The sequence below is a fragment of the Rattus norvegicus genome, chromosome 13 (genome assembly GCF_021556685.1).
Source record: "Rattus norvegicus strain SHRSP/BbbUtx chromosome 13, alternate assembly SHRSP_T2T, whole genome shotgun sequence".
Classification (NCBI taxonomy): Eukaryota; Metazoa; Chordata; class Mammalia; order Rodentia; family Muridae; genus Rattus; species Rattus norvegicus.
The window spans coordinates 76286465-76312827 of record NC_141546.1 but is presented as its reverse complement, the minus strand read 5'-3'; the positions used below and the strand labels follow the sequence as shown (position 1 = coordinate 76312827).

At 41.3% G+C, this 26363-nt stretch overlaps 2 protein-coding genes across 21 annotated transcripts in view; one reads left to right on the top strand and one right to left on the bottom strand.

Annotated features, from left to right (window-relative positions):
• Positions 1 to 26363, top strand: part of LOC103692000 (uncharacterized) — a 443265-nt gene that overhangs the window by 338793 nt on the left and 78109 nt on the right. For 11 of the 19 annotated variants that reach the window (XR_015636084.1, XR_015636081.1, XR_015636073.1 and 8 more), the window contains one exon: positions 5416 to 5636. The exons of 2 other annotated variants lie outside the window; for them this stretch is intronic. Coding sequence is in view for 6 of the 17 variants with exons in the window: in XM_087581984.1 (XP_087438110.1) it covers positions 7064 to 7516 (453 nt within the window). In the remaining 11 variants the exon portion in view is untranslated. Of the gene's footprint in view, positions 1 to 5415; positions 10514 to 26363 lie in introns of those variants that run through there. 6 more of the 19 variants (XM_087581984.1, XM_087581980.1, XM_087581983.1 and 3 more) reach the window with 1 other exon arrangement.
• Positions 1102 to 24595, bottom strand: Tnfsf4 (TNF superfamily member 4). Of its 2 annotated transcripts, none has more exons than NM_053552.2 (3): positions 24283 to 24595; positions 4669 to 4711; positions 1102 to 2528 (listed from the first exon to the last, which is right to left on the bottom strand). In NM_053552.2, exons 1-3 carry the CDS (start codon positions 24442 to 24444, stop codon positions 2134 to 2136), a joined length of 600 nt encoding a protein of 199 aa, NP_446004.1. In that variant the 5' UTR covers positions 24445 to 24595; the 3' UTR covers positions 1102 to 2133. The 2 variants fall into 2 exon arrangements, with proteins under 2 accessions (NP_446004.1, XP_087437942.1); XM_087581816.1 differs by lacking the exon at positions 24283 to 24595 and adding an exon at positions 22825 to 22981.

Sequence of the window (26363 nt, the reverse complement as noted above, 5' to 3'; positions counted from 1 at the left end):
GAAAAGAAACACAAAGGAAATCAACACTCAAACCATCAGGGAATTCAAAGGTAAACACAAACACTATTGTTGTCTATAATAGTTAACATTAATATTTATATTCTCTGAGAGCCAGGAATACACTGAATACAAAATTATGCCTTATAACTAGGAAAGCACTTGATAAGCTTAAGATCATCATCATGATTGACATCAAGACTCTATTCTCCTTATAGTATCCTATAAACTGAAAGTCATTAGTTAAGGTGGGTAACTGTTCTTGAAGAAGTTACCAAGACTCCTAAGGGAAGATATGTAGCTTGTCGAGTGCAGAGAAAAGAACAACAACAAAACTATTTCCATATAATAAAAGAAAGTTGCCCAGCACGGAGACATTTAACATGTGGGATCCTCGGCTAACATTACAAACACAATATCCCAAGCTTTTAGACATTTTGCAATTCTGTCATTTAACAGGAAGGAAGCAGAATGCAGAAATAGGAAGTCATTTGTCCAAGGGTACTTGCTTTGTGCCTTGAGTCAGACTTAGAATTCCTGACTCCTGATTTCTCACTCAGTTCTCTTCTTGGGAATCTCTTCTTCAAGTACAGTCAGGGTTAAATATTCCTTTGAAGGAAATGATAAAGGAACTAAAACACAGACCACATGTGTTGGCACGGGGACGATTGAGGCTGGCACACAACAGCATTATCCCTGAGTGGCTACCAGAGGCCAGAATAAAAGTAGCAGGCTGGGTGTACTCCAGAGGAGTGAGGTTCCGGAACAGGGAGCGTGGTACTCAAGGCTGTGAACAACAGAACAGTGATGCTTATGCTAGGCCTGTACTTGCAAATCCATAAAAAATATAGACATACGTCCAAAATTAAAAAATAAATATACATTTTCTTAAATATTACCTGTAGTTATAAACGTTAGTCAATAGCAAAAATGTAACTACATACACGCACACACACACACACACACACACACACACACACACACACACACACACACTAAGTCTCTTAAGTCACCAAGACAGAGATCACAGAATATCTCACCCAATGTGTAGCCTGTGGCAGGCTTTCCAGTTTTAACATCTGTGGTTGTCTTGTGCACAAATTCTTTTATGTAGCATTTTTATTTGGCTTCTTTTAATAACAGATTAAAACAGAGGGTACATAGAAGTATAGATAGATGCATAAGAGAAAATATACTATCAGACAAAAAATTCCAAATGTAACTGAATTCACTTAGTATAAGGATTAGTAGCCTTCAGACTTTCTGGAGGTTCAAGACATACGCACTGTATTGTAACACAATATAATCCTTATGGGGATATGAAGTCATCTGGAAATAGTTTGAGCTATATTTTCTATTGAAAATGGCCAAAAAATACTAAAAATTTTTAAATTATCAAAGATTTACATAAAATATTGGAAAAGAGAACTTGGAAAACAGTCTTGCTTAGACTGTCAAAACCCTTCTTGACCTTTATCCTGCGACATTCAGTTCACTATTATCCTAGATTATAAAAATAACTGTTGGGGTAAAATCTCTCCTATGCTCTGTATAACAAACAAAGCTCTACTGGTTTTCTTTACATCACTGATGCAGTACTCGGTGGTATCATCCTAGATAGCTCTTTGAAGGACGTTTTCTATTATGTATATTTGGAGGCCAGGAAAGAAGAGAGATAATGGGAGAAGCTCACAGTATACATCACCTCATCACCTAAACAGTTGTCTATCACCTTAACCTTGAATAGAGCACTCCAGCTCCTACTGGCTGGTAGACACCACCCTTTCCAGACTCACAGTCCCATTCTTAGTTCTTTCTTTTGACAATGTCAAAATTCTAGAAGATAATAATCAAGCCCCATTTTCAGTGTCAGATGTTTATTACAATGATCTTCTGACCAACTGAAACAATGCATCTTGAAGAGACATTTATTTTTTTCATTCCCTGTAGAGCTCTTAGCAGACTCTAGGCAATCCTGGGAATGAGAGGTCAACTGTTATGTAAGACACGACTTAAATATCCCTGAGTGAGGAAGTGGGGTGGGATCTGCATTCCATCACATGTCATGGAGTTGAGCAGGATGGACTCATCTCTCGCAAGAAAGAACCTGTGTCCTGTCCACCCTCAGAGTGGAATTCACAGTGGTACTTGGTTCACAGTGCTGCTATAAGGTCTTTCAGGAGCACAGTATCCATTAGGAGTTAGCTGGACAATAATCAGTTCCCCATCATTTATCTGGAGGTGTTCACAGAGAGTATCAGAAGCATTTACAGTCAAGTAAACTTCGTCTTTAAAAGCCAAAGAGGTCACCACAGTGAAAACAACCCTTTGACCATTGTTCAGCATTGGCACAAAGATTGGACTGCGATCCTTCCGGAAATGAAGGTTGATCTTGACCTCCTGGAAAAAGGAGCCCTTCAGGTGGATGAGATAAAGCCCATCGCAGTTGATGATGACCGAATTGTTCTGCACCTCCATGGTTTCATACTCATTCTTGGATGTGCCAATGAATAGTCTTCCCCCCTCACATCCTAAAAGAATTGAAAACAAGATTATCCCTAAGCAAAATATGAGATGAGAAACTTCCAGTAAAGCTAGATCAGGTGAAGAAAACGGAACAAAGAAGGAGACTTTGGAAAAACTGAGAGTAGAGAAGTGCTGTGGTATACTGATATCTCAAAGCAACTGTGCCTGAGGAATAGAAGGGGGGGCAATGTCAGTCTTCAAGAGAGCGTAAGAAGAGATTGTAAGACAGAGCTGAGAGATAAAAGCCATTGTCACCTCAGACATATGGCAGGACAGACAAACAGGTTCCAATATCCTCTGGTTTTCTCAAAAACAAGAAATGGCAGGCATCTTTAGTGCTTATTCTCCAGCTGAGTCTACAACATAGTCCATAGACTACCACAAAGGTTGGCAGAGGTGGGACAACAGGACCTGCATTGTCTTGGTCCTGTCCATCTCTGATTATCTCGACTCAGAGCATTTGCATTTAGCTTTTCCCTAGACCTTTCCACCTGACCATGAAATACCCATCTTCCACATGCCCCTGGGAATCAGACTTACTGAAAGCATTACTAAGTGGTCTTTGGCAGCAGTCCAATAAGTTTAGTTATGAAGTCAAGCTCAGGATACATGTGGAATCAAAGTGGGCTTAGTCCTGAAAGCCCAGAGAAAGAGGCCAAAGACATAGCCATGTGGTTCTTCCTTCTACGTCCTTTAACTCATGACTTGGAAAGAGGCACTGCCACAGAGAATGAAAAGGAAGAGGAAGAAGAAGAGGAGGGAGAAGTGAAGCAGATGCACTGGAAGGTTTGTGCCAGGCCTTTCTAGAAGCAAGCCCCAAAGCTCAACTTTCTTACAGTTCTGCATCAGCCTGAATATTACCTTGAATGGCTAAGCAACTATATCATATACACTTACTCTGACTCATGGCTCTTGCTGATAGAAAATGGCAGAACCCTAGTATTGACCCCAATTCAGTAAGTCTTACTTTGTACTAGGCTCTGGAGCTGTACTTTGAATCGAAAATAAGAATGACTTATTGAGGGGAAAAATACTTCCCATTTAGCTCAGAGAGGTTAATAAATCCTTGAAAACTCATATAGAAACTCCTGGTGGTTGGCTGTGATCAAGAGGCCAAATGATATTCTTTTGATCAAAGTAATTTTTTCATATCTGGCCTCCCTGGCTCTCCTTAAAGTATCATCAAGTTACAAAGCAGAACTGACAGATGTCTTACAGCGAGGCAGCCTTAAAATCCACAGATGAAAACCAAATAAAATTCCTACCCAGAAAATATTTCTGGGAGGATGAAGAAAGGCAAGCACAGAGACAGGCACTTCTTTGGTTACTATTCCCCTTTTTATTTTGTTTTTGTTTTTCATTTTTGGTTTGTTTTTTGTTTTTGTTTTTGTTTTTTTTTTTTTGATGATGATGATGAAGAGGAAGAGGAGGAGGGGGGGAAGAGGAGGAGGGGGAGGAGGAGGGGGAAGAGGAAGAGGGGGGAGGAGGGAGGGGAGAAGGAGGAGGGGGAGAAGGAGGAGGGGGCAAGGGAGGAGGAGGAGGGAGAGGAGGAGGAGGAAGAGAGGGAGGAGGAGGAGACTCCAACAATCTGGGGATGCAACACTTTCCTAAGGGAAATGACAGATCTTATATTCTGAGAAAAATAAGACTACAGAAAAGAATCTATTAAAGACATGGGAACAAGGTTATAATAGTGGGCTAGTCAATAAGGTGCCTGCTGCTGAAGATAAGGCCCTGAGCTCAGTTCCTCAGTTCCTCACACGAACATGCATGCACGCACACATGCATGTCAGGCACGGTGACTGTGGACTATAATCACATCTCTGAGGAGGCAAAGACAAAAGAATCCCTGGAGTTCGCTGGTCAGCCTATTTGGCTAAACCAGTGATCCCCAGATATGGTGAGAGACCTTGTCTCAAAATATAATGTGAAGAGCACATTGGGAAGATAACCCAGTGTCAACCCCTGGCCTCCACATGCACACACACACACACACACACACGCACGCACACACACACACACACACACACACGCGCGCGCACGCGCGCGTGTGTGTGTGTGTGCTCATAAACACAGACACACATGGAGCAAACAGACACACACAATAAGTACATAAAGATCAACTAAACGTTCAGTAATACTTACCGGTAACTGGTGCTCTGAGTCTTTGGATTGGAGAGTCCTTCGCCTAAGGAAGGACAAAGATATATATTTAGAGAAAGAGAAAAGGGAAGTAGATACTGCAGCTCACAGGAACAATACCCAACAAAAGACAGCTTTTTCTGTGAGGATTTGACCCGGACTCGCTACACAGCCTTTCCTTTCCTACACATCACATTTCTTCTAATGGGAGAGGATCGCTCCGCTCTACCATGCAAGCATCTGAACTCTTCACTTCTGCTAAACTCTTCTTTGGATTATTATGTTGGTTCACAGAGCCCTTTCTCTATTTAAATACCAGCACACTTTATAGGCAACAACAACAACAACAACAACAGAATCCAAACTCACAGACTCTCAGAAGAAACTAGAAAAAAAGTTATGGAAGCTTTTTCTTTGCTTTTTCTTCCACTGCAGCACAGAAGTAAACATACCCTGTTTTTAAGGGTCAATATAACCTGCTCTAACCTGTTAGAACACAGGTACATGAGACAGTGTGTGTGCATATGGGTCCCTGAGTTTGCACATACATTCATGTGGGGGGGGGGGGCACGGAACACATGTGCATGTCAGAGGACAATTTTGTAGAATCAGTTATCTCCTACCTTTACACAGTTTCAGGGACTCAGACACCTGTTGTTAGGATTAGGACCAGTGCTCTTATTTACTGAGCCAACCCACCAGCCAAATTAGCTGGTTTTAAACCTTGGATCTTTCCCTTCTCTTCAACAGCTTGAGAAACCTAACATGAATCAAGTCGGTACATGGCAGTGAGAAGTAAAACAGCAAGAACCTTGATAAAAACTCACAGAATTTGGCAGCCAAAGGCAAAGAAACTCAAAATGCATCCAAGTCATAACAAGGGGCAGAACCATATATTCAAGTCCATTAAAAACAGAATCATCACACAATGGAGTACTACTCAGCTATCAAAAACAATGACTTCATAAAATTCTTAGGCAAATGAATGGAACTAGAAAATATCATCCCGAGTGAGGTAACCAATCACAAAAACCACACATGTATGTATTCACTCACAAGTTGATATTAGCCCAAAAGCTCGATTAACATTTGAAATGTAAAGCTCAATTAACATTTGAAATGTAAATTAAAAATATCCAATAAAAAAGTAAAAAGATGAAGAAAAAAAAACCAGAAACATCCCTGTACAAACTGAGTTGTCTCTCAAAGAATGCACCAAGAAGCCAGTTACATCGGTGACAGCAGATGCTGACGAGGATGTGGAGAAAGAGGAACACTCCTCCAATGCTGGGATTGCAGACTGGTACAACCATTCTGGAAATCAGTCTTGAGGTTCCTCGGAAAATTGAACATTGCACTACCTGAGGACCCAGCTATACTTCTCTTGGGCATATACCCAAAAGATGCTCCAACATACAACAAAGACACATGCTCCACTATGTTCATGGCAACCTTATTTATAATAGCCAGAAGCTGGGAAGAACCCAGATGCCCTTCAATAGAGGAATGGATACAGAAAATGTGGTACATCTACACAATGGAATACTATTCAGCTATCAAAAACAATGACTTTATGAAATTCATAGGCAAATGGATGGAATTGGAAAATATCATCCTGAGTGAGGTAACCCAATCACAGAAAAATACACATGGTATGCACTCATTGATAAGTGGATATTAGCCCAAATGCTCGAATTACCCAAGATGCACAGAACACATGAAACTCAAGAAGGATGACGAAAATGCAGATGCATCACTCCTTCTTTGAAAGGGGAACAAGAATACCCTTAGGAGGGGATAGGGAAGCAACACTTAGAACAGAGACTAAAGGAATGCCCATTCAGAGCCTGCCCCACATGTGGCCCATACATATACAGCCACCAAACTAGATAAGATGGATGAAGCAAAGAGGTGCAGGCTGACAGGAACCAGATGTATATCTCTCCTGAGAGACACAGCCAGAATATGGCAAATACATAGGCGAATGCCAGCAGCAAACCACTGAACTGAGAATGGGACTCGCATTGAAGGAATCAGAGAAAGGACTGAAAGAGCTGAAGGGGCATGAGACCCTACATGAACAACAATGCCAACCAACCAGAGCTTCCAGGGACTAAGCCACTCCTCAAAGACTATACATGGACTGACCCTGGGCTCCAACCTCATAGGTAGCAATGAATAGCCTAATAGGGGCACCAGTGGAAGGGGAAGCCCTTGGCCCTGCCAAGGCTGGACCCCCAGTGAACGGGATTGTTGGGGGAGGGCAGTAATGGGGGGAGGATGGGGAGGGGAACACCCACATAGAAGGGGAGGGGGAGGGGTTGGGGGATGTTGGCCTAGAAACCCGGAAAGGGAATAACATTTGAAATGTAAATAAGAAGTACCCAATTTAATAAAGATGGAAAAAATTTTAAAAAATAAAACCAAAAATAAAAAAAAGAAGAAGCCAGTTACAGATGGTGTCTACAGTTTTAGAGGGGAGCCGTTTGCTGGATTCCCTACTAACAAAGAAGAAGAGGAGGAGGAGGAGGAGGAGGAGGAGGAGGAGGAGGAGGAGAAGAAGAAGAAGAAGAAGAAGAAGAAGAAGAAGAAGAAGAAGAAGAAGAAGAAGAAGAAGAAGAAGAAGAAGAAGAAGAAGAAGAAGAGGAAGAAGAAGAAGAAGAAGAAGAAGACCCACTGTTCCCGCCAAGAACAACAGCTGCAAGGTTATTTTTGGCAGGAGATCCTAATCGGAGGCTTGGGAGAAATTTGTTTTCCTGCCCTGAGCAGCGAAATCCCTGCTTCCCCCTTTCCTGGCAGACTAGTTAGCCACAGTCAAAAGGATTCCACTGGGGACTCCCCACACAAATGAGGAATCCCCTACTTCTCTTTTAAATAGGATCACAGTCCTTCATGGGCTAAAATCAACAGGCTACAACAGGGAAGAAAGAGGGCTTTCCCCGATCCCCGCTGGTCCCTGGACTGAAAAGAACAATGATGGTTACCCATGAGCAGGTGGGAGAAAGGTTGCATTGGATAGGAATTCAAGTCTTGGCTCCCAGCCCTTTACCTGCTGTTTCTTTGTGCTTTAGGGAGTATTCTAGAAGACCTCTCAAGAGACCCATTACCCACTCTACTACAATCCCCTAGACAAATAAATGGCCCTGTGCTCTGGGGCTGGTGGTGCCAGTACTCTTGTCAAAAGTGGCCTACACAGTGGCATAGGGCTCAGCACAGCATGCAGCTCTTGAGTTCTGATACCAGACAAGAAAATACTGGGTGGTCTTAGATTAAGTATCACAATCTCCCTGAGCATCAAATTGTCCTTGTTAAAAATCACTACAACACTGTGGCCATCCATGTCAGGACCAGCTTCTCATGCAGTAGCTTCCCATGATAGTTATATTTAAACTACTCCCAAAAAGCAATAAACAAACAAACAAACAAACAAAAAACTAGTCAGTGAGGTGGCAGACACCTCTAATTCCAACAGAGAAGGCAGCGGCAGATGGATCTTATCCTAGTCTACATAGCAAGCTCAGATTGTCTTAAATTTCAGAAACAAAACTAAATTGGCAACCCCAAGTTAATGAGTTAATCGAAAGTGAAGAAAACAGGAAGTTTCCCCATTCACGAATTTACTTCTGATCCCAAAAGTCCTTGTGACTTGATTTTTTCCCTTTTCTTTTTCTTTTTTTTATGGTGCTTGCTAGGAATTGAATCCAGGGCCTTTCACATTCTAAGAAAATTCTTCACCAGTCCTACCACCAAGCCACCTCCAACCCTTCTAAAAACCTTTTGATTATGACAGAGTCTTGTCAACTTTAAATTCACTAGGTATGTGGTTTGATTATTTTTACTGACTTTGTGAAAGACTCTAAAAGGTTCCGTGTAGTGTGTGTGTGTGCGTGCGTGCATGCGTGTGTGTGTGTGTGTGTGTGTGTGTGTGTGTGTGTGTGTGTGTAGATTCTTTTTGTTGTCCTGACGTTATAAGAGGAACTATGACCAAAAGGGCATCTTCTGGGACTGAAATGTCAAGAGGCTGCCAGAAAAGCACATGTGACTTCCTCCACTGGTTTGATCTTCTGCAACCCCTAACATCCTGTTCCTTCTCCCAAAGGTCACCTAGAGTGGAAATTAGCATATCCTCAGAAACCTCTTAGAAACAACCATTTAGCAGATTCAGGTAATTCTGTGTATTGGAAAAAAAAAAAAAGCTGATACTTTCTGTTCCCTGAACTTTTTCTGCTCTCACTCTGGGCACCTGATGTTCGGCACTAGCTACCCAACTGCCCAGAGGAAGCCCTAGAGTCTCCCAGAGTCACCCAACGCTCCCCAGACACACACCCGATTGCCTGGATTTCTCAGAGTCACCTCATCCCTTCACAGAGACATTCCCACATTTCCCAGAGATATGCTTCAATATCTAGAGACACTGCTCAGAGACTTTCCATGCAGTTCAGAGATATCCCCACAGTTCCAAAGCCAATATCATGTTTGACCTGGCTACAACCTTGTACTCACACTTCACAAATATCTTTTTTGTGATTTAATGATTAAACCAACTCTTTTCTTTAATCCCCTTCCCCTTAGATGAAGAACCTGATAGGGCAAGACAAAGGCAGATTTGATGGACTTGGGTTTGTTTCAAATTGTAACTTCTCTGGCTTTGCAAATTTGGGAAATACATAAACCATTTCTTGGCATTGGACTGTAGTTGGAATACCCGCAAGAGCTAACAGTATAGTTTAAGGAAAGTAATGTAGCAGTTTGCTGACACATGGCAATTGCGCAGAAATTCTCAGTTATTCTCTTGTCTATTTCTACTTATATGTTTTGCCCATTGGGATCATAACCTCAGGCCTAAATCAGATCCTTCATACCTGATTGCTGTGTCCCCATACCAAATATATTAAGTCATTCTGTTTATACAAAAACTTGTAGAAGCTGAGGTCCTAACTGCCAATGCTTATTTGCAACTGTGGAGCAGCCACAAAGTGACTATTATCTTCAGTGCCAACCAGAAACTAGTCATCTGGTCATGAAAAGCTGTGGGGGTAGCTTCACTTTGTATGTCTGTATAAAAGAACCACCAGTGAAGGCTACACTCTGTGTGACTCCAGTTGTAAAACATTCTGGTTGTAGCAAAACTGCACTAAAATAACTGGGGAGGGCTAAACAGGAGCAACACAGGAGATGTTTGAGGATAGTGAAGCTATAATGGGGGGATATATATCATTATACATTAGTTACAACCATAGAATTGTGGAGCAGAGACTGAAGGAAAAGCCATCCAGAGACTGCCCCACCTGGATATCCATCCCATATATAGTCACCAAACCCATAACTATTTCAGATGCCAAGAAGTACATGCTGATAGGAGCCTGATATAGATGTCTCCTGAGAGGCTCTGTCAGAGCCTGACAAATACAGAGGCAGATGCTTGCAGCCCATCATTGGACTGAGAATAGGGTCCCCAATGGAAGACTTAGAGAAAGGACTGAAGGAGCTGAAGAGGTTTGCAACCCCATAGGAAGAACAACAATATCAACCAATCAGACACCTCAGAGCTCCCAGGGACTAAACCACCAACTGAAGAATACACATGGAGGCTCCCATGTCTCTATGTAGCAGTGTCTCTATGTAGCAGAGGATGGCCTTGTCAGGCATCAATGGGAGGAGAGGCCCTTGATCCTGTGAAGGCTTGATGTCCCAGTGTAGGGGAATGCCAGGATGGGGAGGTGTGAGGAAGTGGATGGGTGGGTGGGTAGGGAAGCACCTTCATAGAAGCAGAGGGAGGGGGATGGGATAGGGGGTTCTGGAGGAGAAACCAGGAAAGGGGATAACATTTGAAATGTAAATAAAGAAAACATCCAATAAAAGAAACGGAAGAAAAGGAAAATACAATCCCAATAGTAAACCCTATAATAAAACAAAATCGTTCTTGACTAATGATATTTTCATTGTCTATAATATTAGAATATTTTTATGTGACCATTAGAAAATTATATTAACTTGCTGATTTTCAATTTCTTATCTGTGAAGTGGGGATAGAAAAAGTCTATCATCTCAAAAGGCTGGTGTGAGGTTGAATGAGAGAATATGTGTGAATGTTTAACACTTGACATAAAATATTTAAGGGGTTGGGTTGGGGATTTAGCTCAGTGGTAGAGCACTTGCCTAGCAAGCACAAGGCCCTGGGTTCGGTCCTCAGCTCCGGAAAAAATATTTAAGGGGGTCAACAAATATCAGACATTATTCTTTGATACACAGAAAACAAAATCCATATAATTTTTATAATTTACCCTACATAATATTGTGGTTTATATGTGAAAAGTGAAAAAAAATAAAATATTTTTAAAAGGAAGAATAAGTTAAAGAACATATCAAAACTACCAAAGTCCTTGAATTAAGTTCTGACTATCTGTACCCCAGAGAGGACCTGGGCCTCATGAGAAAACAATTCAAAGACATCTGGTCTACCTCCACATACTAAACACCATATCTGAATACAAAGAAGAGCAAAACCTCTACAAAATGTGAAGTCTCTCATCATAAGCAAAGGCCAGAGACAACCTGGGCCTCATGAGAAAATAATCCAAAGACATCTGGTCTACCTCCACATACTAAACACCATGTCTGAATACAAAGAAGAGCAAAACTCCCCAGAGCATCTCCAGATGCTAAGGAATCTGGGAGATGTCAAAGAGACAAAGGGTTTCTACATGACCACAGCTTACAGAACAGTTTCTTTATTCTACAAAATGTGAAGTCTCTCATCATAAGTGAAGAGCAAAGTTCAGAATCATTAGCACTGAGTACAGCCCCAGGGTTTGAATAGGATTGTATCAGAACCACCAAAGGATACAGAAGTCATCTTGGTGTTGAAGATAATGCCTCAAAGGTAGAAATTAAAGACCACAAAAGTGAAGAGAATTAACTCCTGTCCTCAACTACATTTTCTTTATTGTAATATCCAGTGATTCCCACCCCCCCTTTTTTCTCTTCCTTTGTTTAGGTTGCTGGGGATTGAATCCAAGACCTTGCCCATGTAAGGCAGGTGCTTTTTCACTGAGCTGCAACCATGCTTTTTGTTTTTATTTTAAGAGAGGGTCTCACCAAGTTGTCTGGGCTGGCCTTAAGCTTATTTTTTATACCAGTATGTCCTTGAACTCTTGATGCTCCTGTCTCAGCCTCCTAACTAGAGACTATTGCTCTATGCCTCCAGACCTAAAATCAACATTCCTGAACATACAAATATAAAAGGAAGAGAAACTGCCTTGAAGGCTGCATTAATATTCTATTCCTGTACCCACTTCAGCACCAGCTTTGAAGGAAAAATAAAAGTTGGCACATAGCAGATTGGCAATGATCTCATCATGACGGCATCCAGGGAAAACCCAGAACTCATGCTTTCTCCTCTGGGTGTCAGACATGTTACAGATGATGAAAATAAGGAAGGAAGGAAGGAAGGAAGGAAGGAAGGAAGGAAGGAAGGGAGGGAGGGAGGGAGGGAGGGAGGGAGGGACAGGCAAGCAAGTGAGCCCAGGAACAACTGAGTATCTAGGTGGCAAATACAAGGAATTTGACAACTGGTTATATCATATGTATATGTAATGCCTGGTGACAGGTAATGACACTACCGGAAAATGTGTCTAATGCTGAGATGCATTAGAGTCTCCTGGAAAAGTTATGAAAAGTAAAAGTAGAGATGGTCAACTTACTCACAGAGCACCTGATTCTAAAGGTCTGAATCACCAGGCACAGTAGCACAAAATGCCAAAGGCTGGTGGATCTCTTGTGGGTTCAAGGTCAGCTGGTACATGTGGCTATTTCCAAGCCAGTCAGGACCTATATATTGAATCCCTGTCCTGAAGAAAAAATTAAAAAGTGTGGGTGGAGCCAGAATTATACAAGAATCCAGGTTTCCCAGTTTGAAAATCATTGTACTAGTCTGTCAATGTCTGAAGATTTTTCAATAAACCCTGTGGGGGGGGGGGGGAACTCAAGAAATGCTTGCGGTTTACTGAAAGCTATTCAATAATTGAAGAATGATATGATTACCACATGATTCGGTAGTTTGGCTAAAATCAGTAGCAAGTTGTTAGGTGTTGCTTGACAGATAATGTCAGGTCATATCTGTTCTGAAAATATCATAATCTTGCTTTTCTTTAAACCTGAATAAAATTCCATTCTATACATGTGCTATTTTCCTTTAACTATTCACTTGTTGTTGTGTTAAATTAAATAAGCCAGGTCCATAAAGACAAATACTGCATGTTTTCTCCAATAATGTGGAGTCTATATTTATGTGTAGCTTATAAAAATAGAAAAGGTATCATGAGAGGGGGAGGAGAGTCTAAAAGAGGGAGAAGGAGAGCATGAAAGACTAAAGGAATAAATATGTGACTTGAGAGCGGAAGGGACCATTTGGGAAAGGGACCAGAAAGGCATGGGGATGGTTGACGGTGAAGGTCAGTGAGCAGGGCCAATAAGATCAGAGTATAATAATACAAATATAAAACAAATGCTTCAGTGAAGGACTGGAAAGATGGCTCAGCAGTTAAGAGCACTGACTTCTCTTCCAGAGGTCCTGGGTTCAATTCCCAGCACACACACAGCAGCTCACAATAGTCTGTTACTCCAGTTCTAGAGAATCCAACAGATGTGCAAGCAATGAACGTGAAAACAGATAAATAAATCCAACAGAATCAACCAACCTGGACACTTGCAACTCTCAGAGACTGAACCACCAACCGAAGAATATACACAGGCTGAACTTAGGCCTCGCCAAGATGTGCAGCTTGGTCTTTATGTGGGTCTGGAACAACTGGAATGGGGGCTGTCCCAAAAGCTGTTGTTGTCTGTATGTGGGATATGTTCCTCTGGCTGGGCTGCCTTGTCTGGCTTCAGTGGGAGAGGAAGCACCTAGCCTCACAGAGACTTGAAATGCCAATATCCAGGGAGGTCCCCACTGGCTCAGAGGAGAAGGGAAGGGAAGACAGGGGAAGGATTTGGAAGGGGGTTACCAGGAGGGGGCAGTGAATGTGAAGTAAAATTAAATAATTAATTAATTTTAAATGCTGCAGTGAAACTCTTTACTTGAATGTTAACTAAAACAAGCTGATAAAAAAATAAAGATACTTTAAAACTAAAACTGAACATCTCTATGAGACAGCCATTATACTCAACTCACAGGGTAAATACAAAGTTAGAACATGTACACTCCTTGGTTTTGGCAAACTTGTGTTTCATTCATAAAAGCGGTCTCTCTACATGAAGCCTTAGGAATTATCAACAAACAGTGTGCCTAATAGAGTCCCAGAACATGAAAACAAAAACTACCTCGTGGTTTTGTAGCATAAGGAGAAAGTACCTGGATCTAGGTTTTGAAAGAGGGAAGACTCAGAGAAGCAAAAACTCTACAATTTGCCAAAAGAAAGACCTACAAATGAGGCCATTCTCTGCATATTTAAAACAGGAAAAACAAAGAACTGGGAACTTCTAATAATACCAAGCAGTGAGGTAATCTTGTTGTAATTCACTGCTTTCCCCCTCCCCCTGCTTAAAAGCACCATGCAACAATTATTTATAGAAATTAAAAATAGGAAAATGAGAATCAATGCTGTTTAGAACTTGTTAGGGAGTAAAAGGTACTAAGTTCAGAGTTACAGTAGTCACTCTTCTCTTGATTCCAGGATCCCTTAAAAATAAAAAGCTCATTAAAAATATTTATTTGGAATATGAGACTGGTTTGAATTGTCTTCAATATTAGTAAGTGAGATCAAAATTTTGAACTTGGAGATAGCTGTCAAAATACTCATATCTTAAAACATCCAGAAATTCTCTCAAAAGAACTCCTCAGACAGCCCTGTAGGTTCTCAGTATAGATCGCATTGACATCATCACTGTGTAGGCTCTGACTGGGAGTACCTGTCCTAGCAACGGGGTAGAAAGCCCACAGACAAGCTCAAAGTGGGTACATGGAAGAGTTAAAATTAGATACTTTCCTGGGCTGCCCAATAACATAGAAGAAAAATATCCAATGCGCAGATCTTCTCCAGATGTTCATATCATGTCCCCAGGAAGGTGATGGTGTTGTAAGAGATCATGTTTAGAGAGTGTCAGCTTCTGGTTCTGACTCAGTAGAATGTGACATAATGCTGTTGACCTTATAGTCATCTGGCATTTGTCTGAAAAAGGGCTATCCATACCAGGAGCAAATGTTACTCATTTCAAATATGAAACCAGGAAGTAGGCTCTGAAGTCATATATGGAGCTTGCTATTCCTCACTCAATATCAGGACACAATTTGAAGATCTCAAGGGAGCACATGAATGAGCTATGAGTCACTTGAGAAGACTGGGAAAACTATGTGACAATATTCCCTTAGTGCATCATGCCACCTCCACTGTGCAGAGCTGATGCCCCCACCTTGAGCTTGCCATAGAGATCTGAGAAGTCATGAAAGCACCATCTAATAAATTCTTAGACTGGGTCTCAAAACAAAAAAGTGGGATTTTTTCACTTCCACACTACAGTGAACTGAGAGACTAGATTTCTTTGCTTGAGAACTTACTGCGTAGTTCAAGGAAGCAGCCTGTAGCAAACAGTGGACTCTGTTTCTAATCAAAAAAGCTCAGAACCTTGTTTAGGGAAAAGATTGGGAATAGGAATAAGGCAAAAACTTAGCCAAGAAATCCTTAATATCCATAAAAACATGTCCCTAGCTATATTCTCTTAGAGACAAAGGCAATGGCTTTGATTTTTAAAAAGTTTATAGATTTTTGTGAACCCAAATAAAAGCTACATTAGTTCTTTTCTAAAACATGTTCATCCTGAATATGTCTTAGCACATTTTTCATGTAACCTCTCCTTACCTCGGCTCTGCCTTCTTCCCCATTATACTGCCTGCTGATAACCTAGTGGCCTTCCCTTTTAAGCATTTCCTCTCTTCTTGTAAATCTACTTAGTGACGATTATCTGTGACTCCCTAGAGAAACTCACCACTTTCTATCCCAAAGAACATGGACTGTGGTTTCATTGTCTCTGGTCTCTAAGAGTCATCTCAGATATTCAACAAAACAACAAAAACAGCCAGAATTATGCATGCAACCTGAAAAATAAAATGCATTAAAAAAAGTATATGACTGGCCTAACACACTAATTCTTTGAATATCTTCAAAGGCAGGATATTCTTGTACTAGAATTTCCCACTCCAAGTTAACTGCAGAATTCCTTGAATAACACTGACACTTTTCAGCCAATTAATAGAAAAGCAACTGTGTAAGGCATGAGGAAAGGATCCTCCGCACTTTTCAAAACCCAATTGACAGCAAGGCATTCGTAATTCCTTACTAATCTCTGTCACACTTGACTTCTGAGTGCTTGTCATATGTCCTACTTTTCTCCTTTAACTTCTTTTCCCACTGGGTTACAAACAGTTTCAGAACAGAAGGTCCATATCTGTCTTGTTCACCATTTTCCCTAAATGCCTGACAAGAAACCAATACTCCATGAACACTAAATTTTTTTTTAATGAATAAATGGTTTCACTTGGGTTGAATAATATGCTCTTCAAATGCTTGTGTGCCTAAAACTGAGAATATGTCCTTATTTGGAAATATATCTGCATCGAGTTTTCACAAATATGAATAGTCAAAATGACATCAATAGGATTAGGGTGGGTCCTAAGTCCAATATGACTGGTGCCCTTCAAAGCCAAAGAGGCTTCCCAAAGACAAGAAGGTTGGCATGTGATAATGGGGACGAGGCTGGTGTGAACCGAAAGAACGTGAAGATTTTTAGGAACCACCCAAAACAAGAGAGGGATCAGGAAAGATTCTTGCCTAAAGCATTCAGTGAGAACATGACCTTTTCAGTATCTCTAGCCTTCAGAGCTGTGAGAATCAATTCCTGTTGTTTTAAGCCTCTTTGACTGTACTAATTAGCTACAGAGGCCCTAGCAAACTACTGAACAGTTGAATGCATATTTTGCAGATAGTGTAGAAATCATACAACATATCATTACCCTAAATACTTGAATTAGTGTCTAATAGAACTAGAATGACCTAAACAAGTATTCTTTCCAGTCTCCTTCCTGTTTAAAAAGAAAAGGAGGAGGAAGAAGAGGACTGGTAAAAACAAATACAGAAAATGTCACGCAGGCAGTGGTTTGTTTTCTGAAAGGGCCCTGTAAGGTAGTATGTAATTGTTAATGCTGCATTAACCTAACATCATTTATTTTTGTGGAAGTAGCTATGTCTTTCTTCTGTGACAGAGCATAAATCTTTCTTCAAAGGCAACTAATGTCAGACAGGAAAGTGTACATTTTAAAACAGGAACATTCTTTAAAGTTCAGAGTTCTGAGATCACAGGCAAGTGTAACAGAGAAAGGCAAGATTTGGATTTTGACCTTCATTCCCAGCCCTGATCTCTCTGTGCAAACCTTGTCAAGCCACTTGCTTCAGATTTCCCCAGCATTAAATAGCACAACCATGTCATTTTTGCATACCTCCAGGACACAGTAAAGAAGAGAAACCAGAAGTAGGAAAATAACTAGGTCAAACTGAGGGACATTATCATGGGTGACATCACTCAATACTCCCCCCACCCCCAGTGCACCATGTCAGCTCTCTGATCCAAAGAGTTCTGATTTTCCTAGTCTTCATTATACCATACACACTAATATCTCCAGGGCTCTTAGAATCTGCAAGCATGAAGTACCTAACACACAAAAAATTCTGAATATATTTTTATTACTTAACTGTAAGACATGTTTTTTAATTTATTTATAATGCAGAAGGGCATTATTTCTCTTTCTTGGTGACTATATTGATGTTTCTTTCTCATTTATAATATTAACCTAAAATTTATAATATTAGGTTCTTTGTCTGACTATTTATCCTGGATCTCACCCTCATGTTGTTGCTGTCTGCAGGGAAGCTCAACCCTCAGGGCACATCATTTAAACTCACCAGAGCCCTCAATTTCACACCAACACAATGCTATATTTTGTAAGGAAGGCTTTGATCCATAATGTTTATTAAACAGGATGCAAATAATTAAAGTGTGAGTCTCTTTTTCTATCTTTGTTAGTTTATGGAAAGACTTTAAATGTTATCAAAGTCAAATAAATTTATGCCAATTAACCCACCCATGAGATATTTCAGAACGAAAGCTCTCCTAAAAAGAAATCAGTGGCTCAAGTTATCTATGATTCCAATATTGTGAGTCAGAGCACATGTTTCTTGTAGATTTGATTTTCTGCTGCCTAACAGACAAGTCTCTGGAGAATTGGGAGACATGAGTGAAGGGCAATAGAAATAGAAATAGCCTGGTCTGTGAATCTTAATCCTGTTAACATTAATATTTTTAAAAAATATTAACTTATTTGTTCATTTAAAATGCGGTCTGCCTGAGTTTTTGTGGACTACATATGTGCATGTGCCTACAGAGGCCAAATGGTGTCAGATCCCTTGAGACCTGAATTAGTGTCTGGGAGACATTTGATATATTTAAGAACAAAACGAGGTCCTCAGAATAGCAATAAGCACTCTTACCCACTAAGCCATCTCTCCCACCCTGAATTCTAGATTTTTGAACCATTTTAACCAGATACGAAACCTAATAACACTTCATGACTTCATAAATTCTCCCCTTCTGTCTTCTTTCAAACAACTCTTAATTAGAAACATATGTTTAAAAAAATAAAAACACAGCTCTTCTTACTGGGGATTGTTTTAAATCCTAAATTTCCAATATAGAAATCATGTCTATGAAGCTGTGATTAATCTTAACATGATACGCCTGATGAGTTAAGAGGTATAGTTGAATGTCTGCATTTACACACACACACACACACACACACACACACACACACACACACACACACACACTACAAGGCAAAGCTGATGTCTCAGTGTGGTTGTGAAAATGATGTGCCCATGATTAGCAATAATAACCTTGGCATTTATGAAACTCAACAGTCAAATGTGTGAACTTCCCAACCACGTTCCAGCTTCAAAAGTATTAAACCAACTGAGACCTAGGGAATTTACTCAGGATCATGGAGCTAATAGCCTGGAACCAGCTAGAACTTCTGGTTCCTGCTCCCCTGTGTATTTGTACCTCAATATCTGGCCCCAAAGTCTAAGATGATTTTCCGTATTTCCACAGAATGAAATATTTTCACTCCTTTACTTGAGAAGTATCAAAACTAGCAAAGCACAGGACATTAGAGATTCCAATTTCATAGTAATTCTTCTGTTTATTTCACCAGTGACGATGGAGAGAGAAGCATGCTGTATGCTGTCACTGTCTTTTCATGTGTTAAATCCTAACACTCCCCGTGGTTCCTCTGACTCACATGATCACAAAAGGATTAATGCTCATTTTCCATGAACAGAAAACTCATGAAATGGGAAGCAGCATGTTCTTGAACAGTGTAGAGCAGAGAGGTAATTGTCACAAAAGGAAAAGAATAATCAAGGCAGTGTTGCTAGGCCCTTGGCAAGACTAGGTCTGCTCAGTGCTAGTAGCTGGGGGTGACACTCAACAAAGATCAATAGGGAGATTATATCCATAGATCAGGTGTGTATTTGTGTTTATATATGTATTTGTGTGTAATGTTTTTGTGCCATAATTCCATTCATACTATGCTATCCGATGGTAAAGACTCCAGTCAGAATATACATATACCTAAATTGCTCATTTAGAAAATACCATCACCGTGGGAACAAGATTAATATTGCCTAATAGTGCTCGTCATCATCTATGTGAATAAGCACTTGGTTCCCAAGAGGTTCAGTTAAGGAAAGAGTGGGCAGACTGCCTTAAAGACATAAGAGGATGGTTAGTTTTACAGTGGTGCCCCCTAGTGCCAGGTGACATTAGGTCAATCTCTATACTGCCTATCTTTAGATCCCAAGCAAGAAGGAAAATGTAGAAAAGCATCGTTGTTGGTAACCACCGCCTTTGACATAGAATAGAATAAATCAAGTTTCTCATAATGGTTCACAAGATCTTTTACCGTCCAAGCCTGCCTAGATCTTCAGCTTCATCTCCTACCCATGTTCTCTATGAACACTCAATTTCAGCCATGTTGGATGATTTGCTATTCTGTGTACCCATCCCCATCCCTCCTGTCTGTAGTGGAAATTCCACTCCTAACTTTAACCTCAGCTGAAGTATGTCGTCTCTTCCTTCAGCCCTCCTGACTCTCCACACATATACTCAGACATCTGAGGCAACCCCTTCTCCCTCTGGTCCTCTTTCTATTGTCTCCTGAGCAACTCTCCACATATCTGTCGTCTTTTCACCTCACCTCAACTCTTGATCATTAATTAATTCAAAGAGTTTCTTTTTAAAGAAACCTTGTCCAGTGCAGTTTTTATTCTGAAGCTTCAAGCAATACCCTATACAAAAAAAAGCATTCAGAATCAATGTAAGGTTGATTTAACTGATAAGATCAAGTACAGAAGTCAAAATTACCCACTTAAGCAGGTAGGCAACCATGAGTGATTTACCTACCTTCTTTTGGTTTTTGTTTTCTCATAAAATACTACGGCTAATATCTACTTAGCAGTCTAGGGTCTCTAGTCGTCTGCATTAATATCCACCACCAAAGCCTCAAAATCCTTCATGATGAATTAATTCAACATTCCAAATGTTCCTTTTGTAAATCTCAAAGACTTGCTCAGAGAAAGCAAATTCCACTTGAATTTGAAGTTATGTTATGTATATGATTGAATAATTTCTAAGAGAAAGACATGGTGGATTGCATGTAGACATTTAAATTAAGTTAATCATAATCAAAGATTCAAGGCAGAGTCCTCTTTCCAGTATTTAACAACACCACCAACAACAAAAAATGTTGGAGTTTTATAATACAAAACATCACCAAGAGACTGAATTCTAACTCTGGCTCCCCTTGGCATAGACCACTTCTGCTTCTCCTAACCGGGACACAGAAATATAACCTACAGTTGGGGAGATAGCTCAGATGATAAAGTATTTACCTAGAAAATATGAGAACCTAAATTCAGCTCCCAGGACCCTTGTTAAGACATAAGAGTGTGCCCTTGGAATCCTAGTCCTGTGAAGGCAGAGATTGGAGGATCTCTGGGTCTCCATCACCAAACAGTCTAGCTTAATTGGTACACCCCAGACCAGTGAGCGACGTCATCTTAAAGAGAATATGAGGCATTTCTGAGGATGACGTTAGGGGTTGTTCTCTGACCTCCACACACAATTGCATACACACATGCAACCATGTACACAAAAGCAAGTACCTGCACATAAACATATACACATCCACAAACACCACATTAAAAATAATAAAATAAAGAGTGTCTCACCTCCTAGGCCAGCTTTTCCTCTTTCTATTGCTTCCTAGTTAAAGTCCCAGGTGAGACTAGAAGCCTGGCACTTTGAATGGTACCCCCAGGGTAATGTCCACTGTGCAGTGAGGCAGCAGCGGCAGCAGCGGCAGCAACTGCATTCCATTTCATAATTAGAACCAGTGATATTCCAGAGTGTTTGTGTCCTTCCTCGTTCTAAGCAAGGTACGCATGAGCTACAGAGAGTATAAACTAAACCTAGAAAGTATACGCGTTCCTCTTCCTGAAAGCGGCCAGAGGTGACCTGTGAAGGTGGTTCGCTACTCCCTCGACCCAGAAAACCCCACAAAATCATGCAAATCAAGAGGTTCAAACCTTCGTGTTCACTTTAAGAATACTCGGGAAACTGCCCAGGCCATCAAAGGTATGCATATCCGCAAAGCCACCAAGTATCTGAAGGATGTCACTTTAAAGAAGCAATGTGTGCCATTTGGCGGTATAATGGTGGAGTTGGTAGGTGCGCCCAGGCCAAACAGTGGGGCTGGACACAGGGACTGTGGCCAAAAAAGAGAGCTGAAATTTCGCTGCACATGCTCAAAACTGCAGAGAGTAATGCTGAACCTAAGGGTTCAGATGTAGAGTCTCTGGTCATTGAACACAACCCGGGGAACAAGGCTCCTAAGATGTGCCGATGGATCTACAGAGCTCATGGCCGGATTAACCCATCCATGAGCTCCCCTGCCACATCGAGATGACTCTCACTGAGAAGGAACAGATTGTTCCAAAGCCAGAAGAGGAGGTTGCACAGAAGAAAAAGATATCCCAGTGGAAACTGAAGAAACAAAAACTCATGGCATGAAATAAATTCAGCATAAAATAAACGCAGATAAAGTAAAAAAAAAAAAAGAAAAGAAAGTATACAAGTATAACCATGAAAATATGATTCTTCCAGGCCAGTCTGAAAAGCCAAGGAATCTGTACATTTAGGCACAAACATCTGCTAAGGTACATTTCTGTTCCTTCAGCCCCCAGGCCTGTTCTTTAGGATGACATCATTAGCTGATGAGCAGAAAGACCTCGAGGTCCATCTCATACAACCGTCCTCTGTTACTGATGAGAAAACCGAGTCCCAGAGAAAAACATGAACCATAGAAGATGTGGGTATGGTGGGCTGTCACTGGGTGGGAAGAGGGGGTACTGCAAAAACGAAAGCTGTTTCTCGTGTATGTCAATAAAAACTAACCCAGTAAGTATTGTTGCTAAACAAACTTCAAGGGAAATTTGACTGCCTGGTAGAGTTTAGAAGCTGTAACTTTGGAATTGTTGTATGTAGGAAATTAAGGCTAAAAAAGCAAAGCTAAGAAATAAGAGGGAAGGAAAGAAACATGATTCTTTTCAAAAATGCCCTTTTTCTTACAACAGAAGAACCTAGTGTTCTTGAGTATAGATCTCATAAGGATCACGGTTCGTTTTCCCTGACACCTCACTACAACATGTCTCCCCAGACAGGTTTCCTTGCACCAACCTCACCACCTGGCCCACCCCCAACCATAATGCCAAACATTAATGTTTTAAGGGTTACCAGTCCCTTTGTCAAAGAGATTATCTTTCTCCTTCCTGTCTGTTCCCCATCAATACAATTTGACCAAGTTCCAGGGAAAAATACAAACTACCTGTCTATCTACCCCCTTAATAAGTGAGATTAAAGAGAATGGCCCATTGCTCTGCCCAGGTCTGAGAACAGTGTAAAACTTTGAGATAGACAAGCTCCCAAATCTTCTCTATCAAAAGTAATCAGGTTGCTTATTTCATGAGCAATCAGCTTCAATGTCCAAGTTACACCCCCTGCGTTTGATTCCATTTCTGAGCCAAGACCACGCTGCAGAGTTTCTGGGTGACTTGAAGAAAGGACCCGAATTCTTACTGTGCCCTGGTAAGACTGTCCACGAAGGAAGGTCTTAGACGCTAGCGGTTTACCCACCTCTGTTTCACTTTTTGCTCTCTCCTGCCCCTGCCTGATGCCTTTGTGTACCTTGTTACCCTAGACTGGAGCCTTTCGTCCTTCTCATGCCACAGAGTGAGGAAACACTCAGCTGTTTGAAAAGTCTCAAGACTCCCAGGTCTATTCAAGGCTCGCAGCTGGTCTATTTTTGGTTACTCTGTTTGCTTTCTTAGAAAAGCCTGATTCCGGTCTGTGTCTCAGGCATTCTACCATGAACAAATTACTCTACCATAGCACCTTCCCCCAAAGTGCCTACAAAATTTTCACCCCCAATCCTACACGGAGAGCTATGTGGAGCGGAGAGAAGAGGACCAGATGCTGCTGCTCTAATTGGCCAAGCAGGCTTGAGCACCGCACCAGCCTCATTCCTGGAGTTTTCTGTTCCAAGGGACAAGCACAGTACACGGTTCAGCCGTCATGAACACCTACGCTCCCACCAGCTTCTATTTACCAAAACCCCACTTCCTGTGCACAGAGACAAGCCCAGGCATTTGCGTGGACTGCTCGTCGTATCCTGGTTTAATTTGAGGTAGCTGTGTCTCTGATGTGGCTGTTAAAAAGAAGTTCCAGTCTGTCATTCACCAAGGAATGATTTCTTGACCTAAAGCCACCACTGGGGAAACAAGAACTATGAGGCCAGATCCAACATGGGATTCTGGGGAAACTGCAGAGTCACCTGCGGTGAACATTTAAAGAACACACAAGCAAACAAGACTGTGAGATTAAGTCATTGATGTAAACGTCTGAGCAAACAAACGTGCACACACACACACACTGCTGCAGCCTTTCAGGTATGAGGTCAGTGATAAGAAAGGACTTAATCCTGAAACCTTCAGAATATTTTAAAAAACCAGATCCCCTTGAATATCTGCAGATTCATGAATGTGATGGAAAGTAAAAGGGGTCCGTTATTTGTCTTTCTTTTATACTGATTCCTTGATCCGACACATCGCTACCAGAATGGATAGAGAAATCAGTAACCCAAAGCTTCAGGGTGGACAGACAGCTCATTAAGATACACTAGGATTTTTGCCTTGCGGGGGTTGGAGGGGGAGAGACAAAAAAAAACCTACAAGTGGGGCCCCTCTGCCTTTTACTCCACCCTAGCATTGCTACTGTTGAAATAGGAAGGAAAGGAGACACCGAAGGATGTTTGACCACACTTTACGATCACTTGCAGGCAGCGGCAGGGGGCTGAGGAGTTTTACCATTAGACTAGCTACAGGTGTCTGCAGCTGTTGCGGCTGGCACCGAGCCAGAGCTGGAAGAGAAGCAGCGCCCACTGGTGCATCTTACCGGAGATGAAGAGAATTGCAGGCAGACATAGACGACGCACAGGAGCAGCCCTGCTGCCTTAATCCCAGAGACCACCAGCCTTAGCACCTTCTTCCACTTGAACCTTGGCCTTGATCCATTTTCCAGATTCTCATCCGGGGGTTGAACCCCTTCCCCTTCCATGCTCGAAGTCAGGGTGCAGAGAAGGCACAGCCGTGGCAAAGGGGAGCCTGGGGAAGGCTGCTCTTCACCACAAAGGAGAAGACAAGGGTGAAGCCAAGCCTGTGGGTCAGAAGACAAAGGTCCCAGAACCGGAGACAAAAGGCAATTGAAGGAGCAGGGCAGACTCTCTCAGTTTTAACTCTGCAGATTTTGCAGGCGGGGGAACTTCTATGTGACTAATCTGAATTTCCCCTTTACTTTCTTTCTTTTTTTTTTCCCTCTGGGCTAACAGGGAGTTGTTTTTGTGGCATCCCAGTTATGAATTGAGTGACTTCGAAATGACAGTCACAAACTTTGTGCTCTGAAGTTTTTATTGCACCAGTAAAGATAGATAAAGATCATCTTTAAAAAAAAAAAAGCAGTTTACTTACCAATCCGGCAAGATGTCTTAAACCATAGAAAAGATTTGAGGACCATGCTAGCCAATCATCCCTGCTTCTATTATACAATTAATCTCCTGGCCCATTTTACAGATTCAGAATAAAATGCATGCAGGTTACTCTTGAGATGAAAAGGACAAAGAGGAAAAGAGAATGGTGGCTTATGCATATAGAGATAAAGAAGGGGTCTTATAGTTACATAATGCATCACATTAAACCAAATAAATTAATATTTATTGAGCAGCTGCTATGTGTCAAACACCGTGTTAAACGATCTTGCAACTGTCATACTTTCTCGTTTCAGGGAAATTCAGCAAACACCTGATTAATTTTCTGAATATCAAAAAAGAAGCAGAAGAAACTTCTGTTGCCCCCCCCACCCCACACCTTCACTCCACTATATACTTTCCCCATACATAATTTTTGCATGAGTAATTCAAGTAACCTTTGCGGGTTGTTACTCTCTTTGAAGTGCTGGCTGGACTCAGAGTCTGCTAAATAAACATATCTTCCCAGGGTTGGAGAGATGACCCAGTGGTTAAGAGCACTGGCTGCTGCTCCAGAAGACTAGGGTTCAATTCTCTATGTGGTGACTCAAAACCATTGTAATTCTAATTCTAGAAGACCCGAGGGCTTTTTCCTAACCTTCATGGGTACCAAGTGTGCAAGTGGTGCATACATGCAGGCATAAAACCCATACATTCAAAACAAAACAAAACCTTTAAAAATATATTCTTCCAGTAGCCAACTGCCCACTGCTTGACCTTTGTCACTGAAATACACAGTGAGACCAAATAAGTGTGAAATTTTAATGTCAGGTCCAAAATGGCCAAATATTTATTAAATATGTACTATGAAGTCAATGCTATATAAGATAGCATAGGGATGGTGAACATAATTCTCTCTATTTTATGGGAAAGTACGTCCCATGGTTTATCATGGAGCCATCAACAGATATTTAAAGAAAGAAGTGAGAGAAAGAAATATTCTGAGCGCCGGGAGTATGAGAAGGCACATGAAACTCACAAATATGTCACAATGAAAAATATCACGGATGTGAAGCATATTAAAGGAAACACGAGTTTCAGGAAAAGCAAGGTACTTTGCCACAGTAATCAACTATTTAAATCAGTTGGTGGCTTACATGACAGTGACGAAGCTTTGCATTCAGAGAATGTATTGAGAGCTAAGGCATGCATCTGAGACTAACGGTAGGACTCCTTTCACGTAAGCTACTCTGCAGCGATCATTTCCTTAGGGAAGCAGGATATGAAGACAAAAGGTGGAAGGAAAATCAGTTTGTAACTCCCCAGTTGCATAATACGTAACAGCTGTGACCAGTCACTTCTACTAACTGGATCCCCCAGAGCTCTCAGGGACTAAACCACAAACCAAAGAGTCCACATGGACAGAACCCATGGCTCCAGCCACATATGTAGCAGAGGATGGCCTTATCTGACATCAGTGGGAGGGGAGGCCCTTGGTCCTGTGAAGGCTTGA

What these genes read in the sequence shown, in the direction of transcription:
- Tnfsf4 (NM_053552.2), bottom strand. Translation starts at nt 24,444, where the DNA reads ATGGAAGGGGAAGGGGTTCAACCCCCGGATGAGAATCTGGAAAATGGA. An exon ending in TGCAATTCTCTTCATCTCCG is followed by an intron (nt 4,712 to 24,282) that starts GTAAGATGCACC and finishes GTCCTTCCTTAG; the next exon opens with GCGAAGGACTCTCCAATCCA. An exon ending in ACTCAGAGCACCAGTTACCG is followed by an intron (nt 2,529 to 4,668) that starts GTAAGTATTACT and finishes CAATTCTTTTAG; the next exon opens with GATGTGAGGGGGGAAGACTA.